The sequence below is a fragment of the Solanum dulcamara genome, chromosome 5 (genome assembly GCF_947179165.1).
Source record: "Solanum dulcamara chromosome 5, daSolDulc1.2, whole genome shotgun sequence".
NCBI lineage: Eukaryota > Viridiplantae > Streptophyta > Magnoliopsida > Solanales > Solanaceae > Solanum > Solanum dulcamara.
Window position 1 is genome coordinate 926,312 of NC_077241.1, and position 17,506 is coordinate 943,817.

At 30.0% G+C, this 17,506-nt stretch overlaps 3 protein-coding genes across 3 annotated transcripts; all 3 read right to left on the reverse strand.

Moving 5' to 3' along the window:
• Positions 1–230: 230 nt before the first annotated feature.
• LOC129890297 (nucleoside diphosphate kinase 3-like) lies at positions 231–3,171 on the reverse strand. The gene is made up of 7 exons (XM_055965869.1): positions 2,979–3,171; positions 1,621–1,755; positions 1,412–1,449; positions 1,081–1,131; positions 819–986; positions 625–737; positions 231–529 (listed from the first exon to the last, which is right to left on the reverse strand). Exons 1-7 carry the CDS (start codon positions 3,052–3,054, stop codon positions 406–408), a joined length of 705 nt encoding a protein of 234 aa, XP_055821844.1. The 5' UTR covers positions 3,055–3,171; the 3' UTR covers positions 231–405.
• Positions 3,172–5,838: 2,667 nt separating this feature from the next.
• Positions 5,839–9,311, reverse strand: LOC129888658 (uncharacterized). Its single transcript, XM_055963610.1, has 3 exons — positions 9,158–9,311; positions 6,680–6,840; positions 5,839–6,121 (listed from the first exon to the last, which is right to left on the reverse strand). The coding sequence occupies exons 1-3, from the start codon at positions 9,216–9,218 to the stop codon at positions 6,104–6,106; spliced, it is 240 nt and encodes a 79-aa protein (XP_055819585.1). The 5' UTR covers positions 9,219–9,311; the 3' UTR covers positions 5,839–6,103.
• A 716-nt stretch (positions 9,312–10,027) lies between these two features.
• Positions 10,028–10,618, reverse strand: LOC129890298 (uncharacterized). Its single transcript, XM_055965870.1, has one exon. The coding sequence runs from the start codon at positions 10,495–10,497 to the stop codon at positions 10,159–10,161; it is 339 nt and encodes a 112-aa protein (XP_055821845.1). The 5' UTR covers positions 10,498–10,618; the 3' UTR covers positions 10,028–10,158.
• Between the last annotated feature and the right edge of the window lie 6,888 nt (positions 10,619–17,506).

Genomic DNA, 17,506 nt, shown 5'->3' on the forward strand with positions numbered 1-17,506 from the left:
GTATTTCTTTTGTTGGTGAACATGGGGGAGCGTTAAAATTAAAAAAGAGGAGATCAAGAGTTGCACCTAATCTTCCCAGCTTACTATGATTTCTGGGTGGGAAGAAAGTCATTGTCAACACTTTGAACGTATACGCTCTTTGGCTACAGGATCTGAGACTGCTAGTTAAGTTGGTGACACTGGTTCCCGTCACTGGCTTGGCACACCAAAAGGAAAATGCAATTGACAAGGCTCAGAAACATTTCAGTAGATTTGATTATTTGAACAATTTAAATAACAGTTTGGTAAAGATTACATTGCTACTCTGTCCAAGGAAAATGGTTATCGGATTTATTCAGATAATCACTAGTTTCCGAGTATTCATTCGGAGTTAATCACAGTTTAAATTAAGAAAAACGACGTTTTTCAGTTCACACCGTATATCCACCTCTCCGCGTTGCTTGTGTATTTAACCAACTCTTCTGGTTTGAACCATAGTTTGATCTCGTCCTTGGCAGTCTCAGGTCCATCACTCCCGTGGATAATGTTCCTGCAAAGCAACTCATCTTGTTCAGATTCAGAAGTCTTAATCTTTTAAAAAATAAGCAAGGCCTAACTATAGAATAATACAAGAAGTTTTGGTACCTTCCGACTACAACAGCTAAGTCACCTCTAATTGTTCCAGGTTCTGATTTTTGCGGATCTGTAGCTCCGATAAGCTTCCGTCCATATTTAATCACTCCTTCACCTTCCCATACCTAGAATTCAATAATGGAATTATTTAAAGTGAAACTCTTTAGCAAACAAGTAAGGTTAGACTTAGCTAAATTCAATCTAACCATTGCTACGACAGGGCCGGAGCTAAGGAAACCACATAGGCCATTAAAAAATGGTCTCTCTTTAAGGTCATGATAATGCTTTTGGGCAAAATCCTTAGACGGAACCACAATTTTGATCGCGACCAGCTTGAAACCCTTGCGCTCAAAGCGTGAGAGGATTTCTGAAATCTGCAATATGGAACGAAAATTTCTTAGCCAATCGGAAAGAGTCTACATATCATGGATGCAAGAGGGACAAAGATAGTTCATGGAGCACACATACCAAGCCTCTTTGCACTCCATCTGGCTTGATGGCGATGAAGGTGCGCTCCATCTTGTAAGAAAAATGTGTCGCGTCAGTTGTGACAAAGAATGCAAATACAGTCAGACATCGTTAGAACAGTCATTTTCTATAATAACATTTCACTATAACAACCTAGTTTTCTTCGGAACCAACTTTCATATTATGTTACAATTATTATATATTTTCTATAACATCTCGCTATAGCAGCCAAAAACATCCAGACAAACGACGTTGTTATTAGGAGGGTTGACTGTAACTATAAATGCAAGATATAACACATCTATTCATAGGAAGAGTTAGAATAAGGTACCTCGGCAGCATGTGCTTCTTGTTCCTGGAGCATGTAAGCTACATATAATAAAGACGGAAAAACAAACGAAATTAGACTAGAGGTTCCTATTTCATTTATTAGTCATTGCATACAGAAGTTTCAAAGTTTCACCAAAGAGGTGCATTCTCAAAGGACAGAAAAAAATTGTAGCAGCAACATTCAACAGAAGTAAGTACTAAGATACCAACCTGCTGCAGGAAGGGTGAGGATTCCTGAGATCCAACCTGTAGACGAATTCTGGGACTTAGTCCTTCCATATGAAGCTAAAGAAGGCACAACTCCTCTCAAAGAAACTGTGGCTGCTGCAGCCACTGCTCGTCCCCCTGCAAATAGGACAAGTCAGATATAGAAATAGAAGGCTGATCTAGGATATACGGACATTGAATGGTTCGGTCTATTATATAAGTTTTGTAAAAGAAAGTCATATATAGATATATAGTTTGAGCGCAGAGTATTAAGTGTAGCCATAACCACTAGATTATCCCTATGTAGAAATTTAACGTATCATCATAAATGTGAAGAACAAATAGCAAAGTGATAGCCATCCAAACATTCAAAACAACTACTAATTGTTAATCAGAATCTCACAAATATCCACTTCGATTTCAGCATTTTAGAAAATCAGAGACAAGGACTTTACTCAACCTCGTTGAAACATCAAAATATATGTGCCAGATTGCAGATAGGGGAGTAGTAGCGAACATCACTTAACTTCGTGCTGTAAAATGACAGATTGGTGATAAAAGATAATGTACCAAGAAAAGTGCAACTCTATTAGACCTATCTGAAAGAAAGCAAATTATAGACCAATATAGAGACAAAGTATCAACCTAAAAGCTCAAAATTTCATTTTACTTAAATTTCAGGATCGAAAAGTTCAATGCTTCCCCGCTCACAGATCAAACACATCAACAGAGCTAAAGGCAGCCATAGGAACATCTAGGATTTCAAATCAACACGTAACTTTATACACACACACACAAATATCTATGTATCGTGTATATAAACCAAGCTCGAAGAAGCACGGGGATTTGAACCAATCTGTGCACCACACACACACACACACACACTGATTAATTTTTTACTTAAATGTCATGATCAAAAAGCTCAATGCTTCCCCTAACGCAGATCAAAACACACACACACCGAGTTTTGAAGATGCACGAGAATTGAAATCAGTATTAGAACCCCCCCCCCCACACACACACCTATGGATTGATCAAACACATCAACGGTGCTAAAGGCAGCCATAATAGAAACATCTAAGATTTCAAATCAACACACAATTTCACACAAATCACGTGTATAATATATACGGAGCTCGAAATGCACGAGAATATTCGAAATCAGTCTGCACACATACACATATATAGACCGAGCTGGAAATGCACTAGGATTGAAAATCAGTCTATGCACCCACCACACACACACACACACATAGATTGACAAATTTTATTATATATAAAGTATACATGAACAATTAGGCGAGTAAATGAAGAAGTAAGAAACATTTGAGATTTAAGGGGAAACGGTACGAAAATTTTACCGGAAAAAGCACGAGAACTCGAACTGAACAGAGACTTGGTAACTCGTGAAGCAGATCTGCAAATCTGAGAATTCATCTTTCAAACAAACAAAAATTCTGATTCGATACGTAAACAGACGAAGAAGTACAACAAGAAGAAACACAAATCTAATGCACTCTGTTTTTTGAAGAGTGAAAGAAGGAATGAACGAATATGTTTTTTGATCAGTTGAATGAGCTTTGAAATTGGTTATATACTGTTATCAGTAAGGAAGACGTGGGTGCACGCGCTGAGTAGGAGCGTGGTTAAGGGATAGTATGGGCTTTGGCTGGGTCAAAACCTGGGCCCGAAGTTATTGGGCTGAATTAATGAATCTGATTCGTTGTTTCATAGTTAGGATTTCGTATTACTTTTTATTTTTAATTAGATTTAAAATTCTCTTTATTATTGAATTTAGTGTTCTTAAAAATGATGAATTCAAAATTTAATATTTATTAAAGCTTTTATAAAGTTTTAAATATATACTAATACACATATTATGTCAAAATATTAGGTTCAGTTAAAAACGTAGCAAACATGTTACATCTTCTTTATTGCACCAAGCGTCGAAATATTAAGATTGTGGAATGATTGGAATCTCTTCACCCTTAATCAGATGTCTCGAATTTCAAATTTTGAAATGAAAAAAAATCCTATTAGAAAACATCGAATTTACTTGAGCCCCAATATAAATATCGAATATTGTGAAAAAACAAAAAAAAAAAGAACAGAAAAAAAGAGAGGGAGAAGAGTATACTATAACCTATTAAAATCAGGCAAACTAATAATATGGAAACATGATTGAGCTTTTGATACCTAAATGTTGGTTAAGAGTTCTTTGAAAGATTTCTACAAAATAAGAGATAAATATCAAAAACATATTTAAATTATTCATTTATTTTTTGAGTTTCATACCTAAACTATTGGAAGTGTGAGTTTCATACCTAAACTATCAGTTATTGATTTGAGAAATACACTTCAGTATGTGTAATACACTCTTTATGCTCTCTCTATTTTTTTAAAAACTTTGTCACATGACATTCCACATGGATAAAATATTTTATCTTGACAAAAAATAAATAAACTATTAATATTAGTTAAAAGTTAAATATTAAAGTATTTCTATCCCCCAAAAAAGAAAATATTTTTTTAAAAAAATAAAATTTAAAATATTTTGATCATGCACTCCACCATCTCTCCCCTCCACCACCCACCCACAATTCCCGTCCTTTTATTTTTTAAATTTCTTTTATAAAATATTTTTAAAAAATCATACCTCACCCTTTCCCCAACTCCTTCCTAAAAAGTGTTATTATTTTTATTTTTTTAAAAAATAAAATTATACTCACCCCATCTAACCCTCCGCTCTTAATTTATATTTATTTCTTTTTATATTTTTCTCATTTTGTGTTAGATATGTCCATATATGTTTAGAAAAATATTTTTTCCTACTTGCGTATCGAATATAAGAGAAATAAAAATTTATTTAAGACAAGTCTTGCGACAAGTAAAAAATATTTTTCTAAAATCATATGTATATATCTAATGCAAAAGGAGAAAAAAATTGAAAACGGAGGGTCAGGTGGGGCGGGAGAATTTTTTTTTATCAAATAAAAATAAAAATATCTAAATTATTATTTGGAGGGGGGGAGATGAAGCAAGAATTTTTTTAAAAATTCTAATAAAAGAAATTTAATAAATAAAAATAAAAATAAAAAATTGGGGTGGGGGCGGGGGCGGGTATATGGTGAGAGAAAATGGTGGAGTGAGGTAAGAAAAATATTTTATATTTTATTTTATAATATTTTTTTTGACGGGAGATAGTAATACTTTAATCTTTAATTTTAACTAATTCTTGTAATTTATTTAATTTTTGTTAAGGTGGAATATTTTGTCAATGTGGAGTGTGATGTGACAAATTTTTTTAAATGAAAGAGAGAGTTTGGTACACACACCATGATGAGAGTGAAATAAAAGAAAAAGATGTGTTGCTCAAACTAATAAATGATAGTTTAAGTATAAAACTCACATTCCTAATAGTTTAGGTATAAAACTCAAAAAAGAAGGATAGTTTATGTGTATTTTTGATACTTATTTCATAAAATAATTAGATTGTCCAGAAATCATTCTTATTCTTTGATTGTTTCTAAGTTGATTCTTTACATCATTATTATACCTTTACCCCTTTGATTTCTGTTCTCATTTTCATGTTGCATTGCACTTCTCTAATACAGAATGAACGGAATCTGAATTTAAATTTTATGAATTCTCAATTCTAGGACGATTATCTTAAATATTAATAATTGAAGATTTAATTGCATGGTTTGCCCTTCAAATAGATTGATTTTAATTTTTACCCTTAGAAATCGAACTTATATCTAGCGAGACATAGGTTCAATAAGGGCGTGGGACATAACTTACACCTAACTGAACATAAGTTCACCTGCCTATAAGAATATTGATGCAACAAATGCAGAAATTTTCAGCTTACAACCATTCAGTACACACACAGCCTTATGCTAAGGTGAACAATTTCAAGAATGAAGTCTTGATGAATTTCTACAAATTCTCTGACCATCTGATAGAAAATCTTATCATGCATTGTCTATAATAACAACTACTACTATGCTTCAATCCCAGTAAAGTCGGAGTCGACAATAAGTTCTCTATATTTGGACAACAAGGTGCACAAAGCATCCCGCATTAACAGGTCTGGGGAAGGGCCGCACCCCAAGGGGTGTGATGTAGACAACCTACCATTAAGTTCTATAATAGTTATCATGCAATGTCTGCAAATAACAAATTTCTCTAGCCAGATGGTAGAGAAATTATCATGCAATGTCTGCAAATGGTTATATTCTATACCAAAGAATAAAGCCTACCAATGTATGAGGTAGTTTGCCAATCCAGGTCTCGATTGCCATACCGTGCATAACGAATTATTAACAATCATTCATCAAAAACATTGATTGCTGAAAAGAGTCACTGGTTTCAAGAAGTACAACAGTTAAAACATAAGCATGAAAGGTAGTCACCCAATCACTAAACATAAAGCGTGAATTTGTGAGCTGTGTCTTCTCTCTGAAGGTAATTCGCCTGCCTAAAGTCAGAGGCAGCCACCCAACTGCCAAAAGGAAAAAAACAATTAGCCAGTTGAATGAATCGAAATCATAAAGAAAACAAATAATACAATTCATTAGAACGTCATTTTGAGGTAGGAGTAAGGTCTACATACATTGTACCCTCCATAGACCTGAACTTGTGGGACTACACTGGGATGTTGTTGTATTAAACGTCATTTTGTTTTCCAGTTCATGTTTGAAAAGGACATTTTGTTTCTCAATCCATGTTTGGGATTTTTACACAAGACTGTTGTTCGAATAACCCTGTTGGCTAAAAATTACTTAATCATGGTGCATTATCTGTCATACAACCAGGTCAGGATTCATTGCCTAAGTCTACATCTTATGTTCAGCATGTGCCATGAGAGACACTTTCGATGAAAGGCTAGTAATTATCCTTTCCATCGGGAAGCGAGACAATGTTCAACTACCTAGTAACCTTCTACCCTAATCTGCGACCTCCATAACCTCCTTAAATAGGCAAAGGCATCTAGTTAACATAATCGCCTGTATGAAAATGTCAATAAGTTCAAGACTCTGTATTAACAGTTGGTATGTACCAAAATGGAATCAATTTCCTCCTGAGTCACTGGTGTTCTTTTGGGTTGGTCAGAAGCCTTCCCTGCAACAGACATGCTAGTTGGGGACCTTGAGAAAAATGTCCGAGGAGCTTCTTCAGCTGCTGGAGTTTTCTGATGTTGGGAATTCTGGGATGTGGAACCTGCAGAGCAAAAAAACCTTCATGTTCAAAAAGAAACTAGGAAGAAGTGTACAAGCAAGCAACCTATATCCAGGCTAAACCATTGACCGTCTTGAACAAACAAAACTGAAAAAGGAAAGGAATATGATTAAACACTATCACAACAGGTAATAGCAATCAACTACACCAGTAGACTTCTGCACTGGCAGCTATCAGCATTTAGGTACAAAAAATGGTGATTCTTTATGGTGCAAGCGCACATATTGAATCAACCAGCAACTTGTGAATTTACCACAGAACGTGAAAGTGAAGTTGTCTACTACAACTCCTTAGAATACACGCAAGTTGGTGAATTTTGACAATCCTTCCTAAATTGGTAATATGTTATCTAAGGTGTGAGGAGAGTAAAGCACCACTGGAGCTGAAGTTAATTAAGAGTCAACAACACCCCTACAAGTTTCTACCATCTTATTTAACAGCCATTGATGCTCCTCATTCAAGGGCCATATTTCAGCAATAGAAAAGAAAAACTACAAATAATATGAAGCCAAAGGAACCCAATTAATAGTTATACAGAACACTGACGAGCAAGGACTAGATCAATGGTAACTTTTCATAAAATAAAAGCACCACTATAATGAATTTTGGTTTTATGAAAAATACCATTGTAATGAATTCTATGAACTGTTTCCCATATGAAAGCCTTGAACTCGTCAACAGCCTATTTCTAAAAAATTGCTCCTAGTGAAATGCCCCACATCCACACATGAGACTTCCCTAACCAAGCACCACTCATATTTAGACAATTTTTAGGAACCATTTTGAAACTAAGCTCATTTACCACAAAGATCAAATCTAAGAAATTACTCATCACTCGAAGCAAAAGTATTGATCCTGAACCACCATCTTCCACCCACTTCCTCTCATAGCAATTCTATCACAGTTTTATCACTTGATTGAAGCTGAACAACCATAAGTAAACAGAAAAAGAAAACAATCAATCAACTTTGTTTTAATCCCAAACTAAAAAAAATAAAATTGTTTTCAATCCCAAACTAACTTTTTGAAACACTTCCAATCCCAAACCAATTGGAATTGGCTACATGAACCATCTATACCATTCTGCTCTAGAATTGAAATAAAGGAAATTTTTCAAAAGAAAATGAATGCAACTGAAAATAAAGATGATTCCTTTTTGTTAAACTGATCGCAAATGAGTCTTCATTTCTAGTTTTCGAGAAACAAGAACACAACTTTAAGCACTTTTCTAGCCAATAGTGACACTTTAAATTCAATCGTGTATTCTACTCACTTAGCGTAAACTTGTAAAAGAAATAACTTGCAGAAGAATTGTTCCTAGTGAAATGCCTTAGGTGCACACATGGAACTTTCTCAACTAATTGTCACTCAAAATTAGAATTTTCTATGAATCCTTTTGAAACTAAGCTCATATACCAAAACGACAAAATCTGATATTCAAATACTCATCACCTGAAGCAAAATAAGGGGATTTAAACAACCACCCCCCAATCCCTCTTCCTCGCCAGCAATTCTTTCACGGTTTTATCATATAACTGAAACTGAACACAACAAGTAAACAAAAAGCAAGCAAGCAACTTTGCTTCAATCACAAACCAGCTGGGATCAACTATACAAATCATCTGTACCATTCACAACCAGCTGGCCCTCATAATTAGACATTTTTCGGATCCTTTTAAAACTAAGCTCATTTACCAAAATGATCAAATCTAACAAATACTCATCACTCGAAGCAAAATTAAGGAACCTGAACCACCATTCCCATCCGCTCTTACTTACCAGCAACTCTTTCACGGTTTTATCATTTGATTGAAACTGAATACAACTATAAATAAACCAAAAGCAATCAAATATTTGCTTCAGCCACAAACTAATTGAGGTCAACTATACGAATCTTCTCTACCATTCTGCTCTAAAACGTAAGTCAAAACAGAATTAGCAAAAGAAAACTCAAACAAATCAAGAATCCATCAACATATTCATGATTACAGAGAAAAATTACAGAACCCCAAAAGCACAAGAGGATGTGGGGCATACCAGAGAGCTTTGAATGCATCTGTGGAAACTAAACACAACTATAACTACACAAAAAGCAATCAATCAAGCAATCAACTTTGCTTCAATCACAAACTAACTGGGGTCAACTATACGAATCTTCTCTACCATTTAGCTCTAACACGAAAGACAAAACCGAATTAGCAAAAAATATTAATCAAACAAATCAAGAATCCATCAACATATTCATAAATACAGATAAAAATTACAGAACCCCAGAAGCAGAAAAGGAGATGGGCCATACCAGAAGGCTTTGAATGCCTCTGTGGAAACTTGATTCGTGGAATTCTCCTCGCTCCACCCATTGCTTTCTTCTTCGATTGTAAGAGAAAAAAAAATCTATAGGCAAACTAATTTCTAACCCCGGAAAAGTAAAGAAAATGATGTATACTTCAAAATATAGCCCATTCCACAAAGTTATTAAGTAAATAGCCACTATTTAAAAAGTGATAAAAGTATCTGAAAAAATTACCACTAATTCATTCTGTTTGGATAATGGTTACGTATTGTTTACGATGTATCATATTGTATTGTATTGAATCATTGTGTATTTTTTTAATGAATAAAACATTTAAATAGATTGCATCATTTTGTATCGTTATATAATACTCCACGTCAATTATTTGAATGATAACCCGTAAGAAAAGGAGGTATTATATTGAATCATAGTGTATTTTTTTTAATGAATAAAATATTTAAATAGATTGTATCATTTTCTATCGTTATATAATATTTCAGGTCAATTATTTGAATAATAAACTGTAAGAAATGAAGGGTAACAATTAAAGCTACTATGAAAAAGTAAGATAAAAATTAAAATATAATTATAAATAATAACTAAAGACAAAATAAGAAAAAAATATTAAGGTAACAATTCGATTACCCCAAATTGATTGTTATACAAAATGAAACTTTTTGTCATTATCTAACAATGAATTTAAACGATACGATATTATTTAAATAACAATCAAAATAAACATTATATTAAACTAACAATACAATACAATAAATACAATACAATGAATAACAACCATCCAAATAAGGTGTAATAAATCAAGAAAAATTACTAACACAAAACTGAAAAACTACATAACAAAATACCAAGTAGCGTGAAATTTAATATATAAGATATTACAGTAGAAAAATAATTGAACAAAGGAAAAAAAAAGAGACAAAAATGTGAGCAGTTTTGAGACACAGCTAATGCGAGATATTTTGCATACCTAATTTTATTTTTTAATCTCATTATCTATCCACCATCTCTTGAATTTTTGGGCTCTCTATAATACTTTCTAAAGAAGGTTTCCACTTAGAATCTTTTCTATTTTCTCTTCTTATTCTTCTTTCCATTTCAATTTCTCCCAAAAATTCCTCTAAACTTTTCCCTTCATTGAGTTTCAATTGAACAAATAAACTTTCCAATTCTTCTTTACTCAAAACCATCTTTATTCTCATAATATTATTTTTCTCCACCACATTTTCTTCTGCCTTGACAATTTCACCCTCCATTTCTTGTTCATGAACAATTTGATCCTCTAATTCTTCTTCTCTGTGTAATAAACATGTTTCCATGCAATTCCCCATTATTATTATTTATTTATTTTTGTGCTTTCTGATGAGTTGAGAAAGTCTGAATATTTTGTGAAGCAAAGAAAAAATCAGCCAAAAGAAAAACCAATAATTTAGAGAGAGAGAGAGAGTTGTGAAGTGTTTAAGTATAGTATGCATGTATTATGGTTGGTTAGCCTTTTTATAGAGAAAGAATAAAGCACACATGGAATAAAATAATATGTACTAGAATTTCTATACAATGACATTAAAGGTGAATTTAAAATTTACATATTGTCAATTTTAATTGTTTTTTATTATTGTATTCTAAATTAATATTTATACATATTAATGACTAAAAAAATAGTTTTTGGATTTTGCTGAACACATAATTTCTACTTTACCTCCGTCTCTTCACAAGAATTTAATTTGGACGTAAATCCATATTAATCAAGCTTCAAATTAGATACTAACTAATAAATAAAAAAATTAAAAAGGAAATTAATAAGACAAGATTTATTCATTTAAATGAGGATATTTATGTTATGTATATCGACAATGTATACTACCATATCTTTTATATAATCTAAATTCTTTTAATATATTGTTTGTTCAGGAGTTTGATTCTTCCTAAATTTTATATGAACACGAAATATTTTATGCATTAGACTATGTATTTTTCTTTTTTCTCCATACATAAAATATTGAACTCGTTATTGCCAACTGCCACGCGTCCTACCACGTCATATGCTAAAGAGCCTTAGACGTACCGTGTTGCACTAAGCTTCATGTGTCTAGTACTCTAGTCTAAGTTAACATAGTAAATACATAAAGTAATAGATGATTATAATTTTTTACGTTTTAATTTATGTGATATTATTTCAATACATAATTCAGATTTATAGAGAGAGAGAAATCGAGAGATCTTGTTTTCGAGGATTGAATATATTGACTTTCATATTTTAGTTGGAACTAGAAAATCGTGAAGTCATTTAATAAATTATTGATCGAGTTTTAAAGTGAATTTTTTTCAGTCAATTTTAAATTTAAAAATCAAAGCTTGAGACTCGTGAAAAGTGAAGAAGAAAGAAATATTGAATTTAGGGTGTGAAACCTGAACATAATTAAATAATTAAAAATTATATTAAAAATATTTTACTACAACATGAAATAGTTAATCATCCAAAATATTCACAAAGCACTATGAATACATAATTTTATCAATTATGTGACAGATAACTTATCTTTTTACATCGCAAGAATGTCGGTACTAAGTTTCATGGAAAGAGACTACTATATATATTGCTAGTCCAACATGTCAAATTTTGTCCCACTTAATTATTAATTATCTTTAATAATTTGTTGAATATTCTTTTCCAATAGCTAGCTACAATTGCATTACTACTTAGAGCATTTATTTTTTTCCCACTTGGTACTTTATCGTTCTTGAAAAATATTCTTTTCCATTAGCTAGCTAGAAATTGCACTACTACCGCCATCGAGTTTTGCTTATTATTATTGATGATAAGAGTGCAACGTAGGTAGTGAAAATGAAAGATATTTGAGAAGTGGATTCAGTATTAAAAGGTGAGGGGTATCATATCGTTTTGAACATGGACGTGTTGTTATTACAAGGTCCAAATAGGATAAATATTTGGTTGGTTAAATTCTACGATTTAGGTATTCGCCTTTTCGGTTTGTATAGATTAATGAAATGCAAAAAGAAAAAATGATTATGACCACTTTACGCAAAGTAAAAATGACTACATGATGATATAATTAATTATCTTTATGAATACTTCACACTCTATATAACAAACTGAATATAAAGAAGCAAAAGAATTTCACATACATAATTTCAGTAACAAAGACAAAGTAATATGTGAAAATTCTCAATTTACGGTATGCTTCACTAGAATGATACTCACACCTAAAAGACGAAAACTTGACCCTTCATCAATGGCACCAAGCATTCTCTTATAATTGTGGGTGGCAGGTAAAAAGACTTAATACATAATATATATATGAGAGAGAGAAAGAGAGATTGAGGTGTTTGATTGTCGTGGCACCCCTAATTATATACATAGATACGTCCATGTAAATATATGTAGAGAGATAGTATTAGGAATGAACATATTCAAAATAAGGTATGAGTAATCTTCATAATGGATAAGAGAAGCGAGGCAAGGCAATGTTTGCTTTTTAGGAAAAACATCAAGATATCGAGAACACATCTTAAGAGAAGGTGAGCGCTAGTCCACCCAGCGTAAGTGATAATTTGAAATGAGATGTGGCATACCCAAAAGCCACCTTAACCTTGAATGTCTTCAACTTCAATTCAAGCCTATTGTATACTAGTGTACTCATCCGTGCTTCGGGCGATAATAAAAAGTTAAAATATTAATATTAAAAAATAATTTTTAGTAATCTTTTTTTTATTGGACAAATGTTAAAAAGTGAACTTGTATAAAAAAAGAAGAAGTTAAATGTGAACAACTTTCTAATTAGTTTTTTGTTTGTTAATATGAGTTAGTGACGCTTACATTTTTCACTTAATTATTGTAAGATGCAATTAAAGAGATTGATATTTGTAAATTAGAAAGAATACAAAAATGAATAATATATTTCATGAGGAGTTTAATACAAAAGCTTGAGAGTAGAAGGTTGACATTGAATTTGAAAACTAATAGTAATATTCACAAGTCTGCTGTTTCATTTTGAATCAGTCTGTGGACAATTGAAACACTACATCAAAATCTCATTACCCTCTCAAACCAATTTGTATTTCGATATATAATTACTATCAACCTCTTTAAAATTCAAAGAACATTCTAAAGAGATTGGAACAAAATATCCAACTTCTTCTTCTTCTGCAGATTTCTCTCAAACTCCGTCAAAATTCCTGTGTGAAAACAATAACCACTTAATCCTTGCTTTCATTTATGGCATTACCACTCTTTCCATCAAGGAGCCATATAATCAAAGTAAATACCAAATTAAAACTTTAAGAAAAAAAAAGTAAGGAGGTGTAATTAAAAGAGTTTAAAAAATATATTTTAAGTTCTTCAATAGAGTACATAAATGAAAAATAGAGAAGAGGAAGAATAAACTAAAGAGACAGAATTACTATAATAATAAAAATTATTATTATTATTATTATTATTATTATTATTATTATTATTATTATTATTATTTTATTGTTAGACTCTACATCATTTTCTTTTGAAATTCACAATTTTCTCTACTTTTCTATCTTCCTTAGCTTTCTTCTTCATTCCTACAAACACAAATTAAGAATATACTTATACGAAATTGTTAGTTACTCCATAATTTTGTTGGTCATGAAATATTCAATTTAATTTCAAAGATTAGTCAAATTGACTCTTAAAAAATAAATAGTGCCATATAAATTAAAATGAAAAGAAACATACTTACCCTAATTAGATTTTTTACGGCTTTGTCAATCATGGTTCTTACTCGTGAAAGCAACCATATGATGTGATGATTACCATTTGGCTACCGAACCCAATGTATACTATCGTGATGGAGAAGTGAAAAAATAACCTTGAATGAATTTTTTTTTGATATAAAGTGTGAATCTATATAGGCAAAGTGGAGGAATACTATAACGTGTCATGAACTTACAAAATAAATTTGGGGGTTATAAAGATTAAAAGAAAGGAGTCATGTACATTATTAAGAGGACAAATTGAAGAGGTGTGAGTTATTAGTAGTTAAGATATATTATAATTGAGGTAAAGTGGAGTAATTGAATGTAAAGACTTTTTGAGATATTAAAAATAAAATAAATAATTAAATGAAGGAAAAAATGATCAAAAAGGAGAAAAAGATAAATATGAATGAAGGAAAAAATGATCAAAAAAGGAGAAAAAAATAAATATGAATGGAGGTCATAGAGAAATGTCACATCACTTTTTTTATGTTTCTCATTTATTATATATATACTATATAGTACCCCACATCTTAAATTATAATTATATTTGAGATTTTATGTATTTGAACATTTTAGATCATATTAAAATCAATAAATACCTAACTATTATCTTATTTTGCAATAAAATATACCTAATAACAAAAAAAATGATTTTTTTTTATGAATAAAATCATCAAATAACTTTTTGATGTACTCCAAATATGTTAATTAGATACAAACAATTTGAAAGTATAAAATGGTTAAAAAAATAAGAATACCATAATTTAGAGAATATTTTAAAATCTCTCAAAATAAGTTGTGCTATATTATCTCAATTAATATTTGTTTGTTCTCTTCGTGACTTCAATATTTATTATTTTAGAAAAAAATATAGTTTTAAATTTTTAACTAAGCAAAAACTCTTTAGTGAGATTATTTTATTTTGTTGTACTTATGGTTTATCAGAAACAAATTTTTTATCCACAAAGATAGATAGAGATTATAAGGTCTAAGTACATCTTACTTTCCTCAAAATCCCACATGTAAAATAATAATGACTATGTTATTATTGATGTTACAAAAATATAAAGTGTAATTAATAATTAATTTATTTTTACAAATTACTTTTGAATTTTAGCTTCAATTGTCTTACATAAGATTTATATTTTATTTTAAACTGTTTCAATCCATTCTCAAATTTTATATCAAATATTTTAAATATTTTTTCTCTTTCCATCTTTGCATATCATTGTTACATTATCTATTATTTAATTTTTTTTATGTATTCTTTTGTATTTATCTTATTGGTCAAATTAATTCAATGAATATTTACATTATATCTATTATTCTTTTATAGATCAATTTCTCTATTATGATATCTTAGTTAATCTTTTTCATTTAATGTACCAATAATCTAAATAATATCATAGTTTATTTTAAATTATAAATTTTGAATAACTCTAAATTTAAATATAAAAGTTCTTTGACTAACTTCGCTATAAAATTTGTTGTTTGTCATTATTAATGAATATCATTATTTTAACATATGCCATTAGTAAGAAAAAATAAATCTTTTGACATCACATATTAAAAGTTCCTACAACTCTAATAAAGTGAAAAAATTGCGGATAAAAAGTTGTTATAAAAACTCCTATTATTTTTCTGATTTTGATAATCCAACAGAATACTCCTTTCTAGATTTAAATATATGTTTTTAATATTTTGAATGACTGCGATAACTTAAGAGACATCCATCCTTCAAAGTGAAAATAAGATTTAAAATTTTTATGTTTTTTTTACTTGAAGATGGAATTATTATTTTATGTTTCTTATGTTGTTTCGTACTTATTTTCCCATATTAATGTGTGTGACTGTGCAATATATATTAATTTGTGTGTGTCTTGTAAGTGATTGTGTGAAATGTGAGGAACGTGGGTGAGGGCTTTGGTGTTAGTTTATAAGGATAAAAAGGGGCAGCCCGGTGCACTAGTGACTGTGCAATATATTTATTTATTGTCATTTTTTATTCTTTTTTATACTATTACACGTACCATGAAAATGATAGTATCCATTCTAACAATTTTCATGCATAATAAAAAGAAAAATAAAAGATAAAATAATTAATAAGTTTTTAAGTTCAACCTAAACACGTTTTGTAAAAAATTAAATTTTAAAAACCTAGACTAAAAAATTAATGACAAAAGATAATATTAATACCGTAACTCGAAAATTGCAATAAATGAATTTATGAACGTTGGAGTAATGTCATTTTCTACCATTTCAATTTTTTAAAAAATTTTAACTCAGCTTTTGCCATATATTTTTAGGTGTGGTTTAAAAATCTCTCCACTCAAAAAATATCATTAAAGACATAGACTAAATCAATAATATCTTTGAAATTAAATCTACAAAAAAATTATACATTTAGACAAAATTTAAGTTAGGTGATGCTAAATACGTATTAATGTCCTTATTATTATTATTATTATCTGACACAAGTTTTGTAATTTAATATATTAAATATTTTGAGTCAATATGTCCTGTCACTAAGAACAAAGATAAGTATCTTAATACACAACTCTTATTGTAAGAATTTAAGAAAATATAAATACAATAAAAAGAATGTGGATAGATATATGATACATAGAAACTTTCGTTAGAAAAAATAGATGAAGTAGAATTAAATTTACAGATTTAACAAAATACTTAAATTAAACTTGTATATACTCCATTCAAAATAATGATACTATTAAAATTTCACATGTAGAAGGAGCCATCACCAAGAATTATGATACTTCAATAATACTTCTTACTGCAAAATAAAAAAATAAAAAATTAGAAAAAAATTATTTTAAAATATTTTTTTTGTAATCACATTTTATTTGCGCGTGTATCTTGTGCGTTTAAATTTCAAGTCATCTTTCCATTTTTTCCTCTCAACCAAATCATCAAAGACTTGGCCTTCATTTTCAAAATTCTCTTCTTTTAAGCCCTTTTCCCATCATTTCTCTCCACCAAAAATTCACATGCAAAATTCACTATTGATTTTATACCCTCAATTTTTTATTAATCGTAAAATTTGTAATAAATAAATAAAATTAAATTAAGAAGAGAAAAAAGAAAAAAATCTAACCTTTACGTATTGTCTTATCCACCAAAATGAACATCTAATACGGAGTTAATGCAGTAAATAATATATATTTATTTTGCTTTATCTATATCTCACTTCTATGAAAAAAATGAGAAACGTGGGTAAGGGTTTGGAGTGGTTAATTTGGATATGAGAATTTTTTTCATAATTTTAAAAATAGAATGTTATAAGAATATAAATTTAAAATTGGTTATTTTTTCTATCACGTTAATTATTTTTTTTTTACCATTCAAAACATAATGATAAATAAAGATTTTAAATTAATTTTTATTTTAATGATAAATATAATTTGATTGATTTGAATTTTTTTTTAAAAAAGAAATAGATACTATATATTTAAAGTTTCATTTCAGTAATACGTAACTACTATATTATGAATTAGAACTATTATCATAAACAGTTCCATACTTTATCTTTTAAAAAAAATTATATTTAAAATAAAAAAGACAAACTAACCTTAA

Excerpts from the sequence above, each read along its gene's own strand:
- LOC129890298 (XM_055965870.1), bottom strand. The coding sequence starts at position 10,497 with ATGGGGAATTGCATGGAAACATGTTTATTACACAGAGAAGAAGAATTA.
- LOC129888658 (XM_055963610.1), bottom strand. The coding sequence starts at position 9,218 with ATGGGTGGAGCGAGGAGAATTCCACGAATCAAGTTTCCACAGAGGCAT. Across the intron at positions 6,841-9,157 it reads GAGGCATTCAAAGCCTTCTG|GTTCCACATCCCAGAATTCC; the intron begins GTATGGCCCATC and ends TTTGCTCTGCAG.
- LOC129890297 (XM_055965869.1), bottom strand. The coding sequence starts at position 3,054 with ATGAATTCTCAGATTTGCAGATCTGCTTCACGAGTTACCAAGTCTCTG. Across the intron at positions 1,450-1,620 it reads CCTCACCCTTCCTGCAGCAG|CTTACATGCTCCAGGAACAA; the intron begins GTTGGTATCTTA and ends TATTATATGTAG. Across the intron at positions 530-624 it reads TTAGCTGTTGTAGTCGGAAG|GAACATTATCCACGGGAGTG; the intron begins GTACCAAAACTT and ends GTTGCTTTGCAG.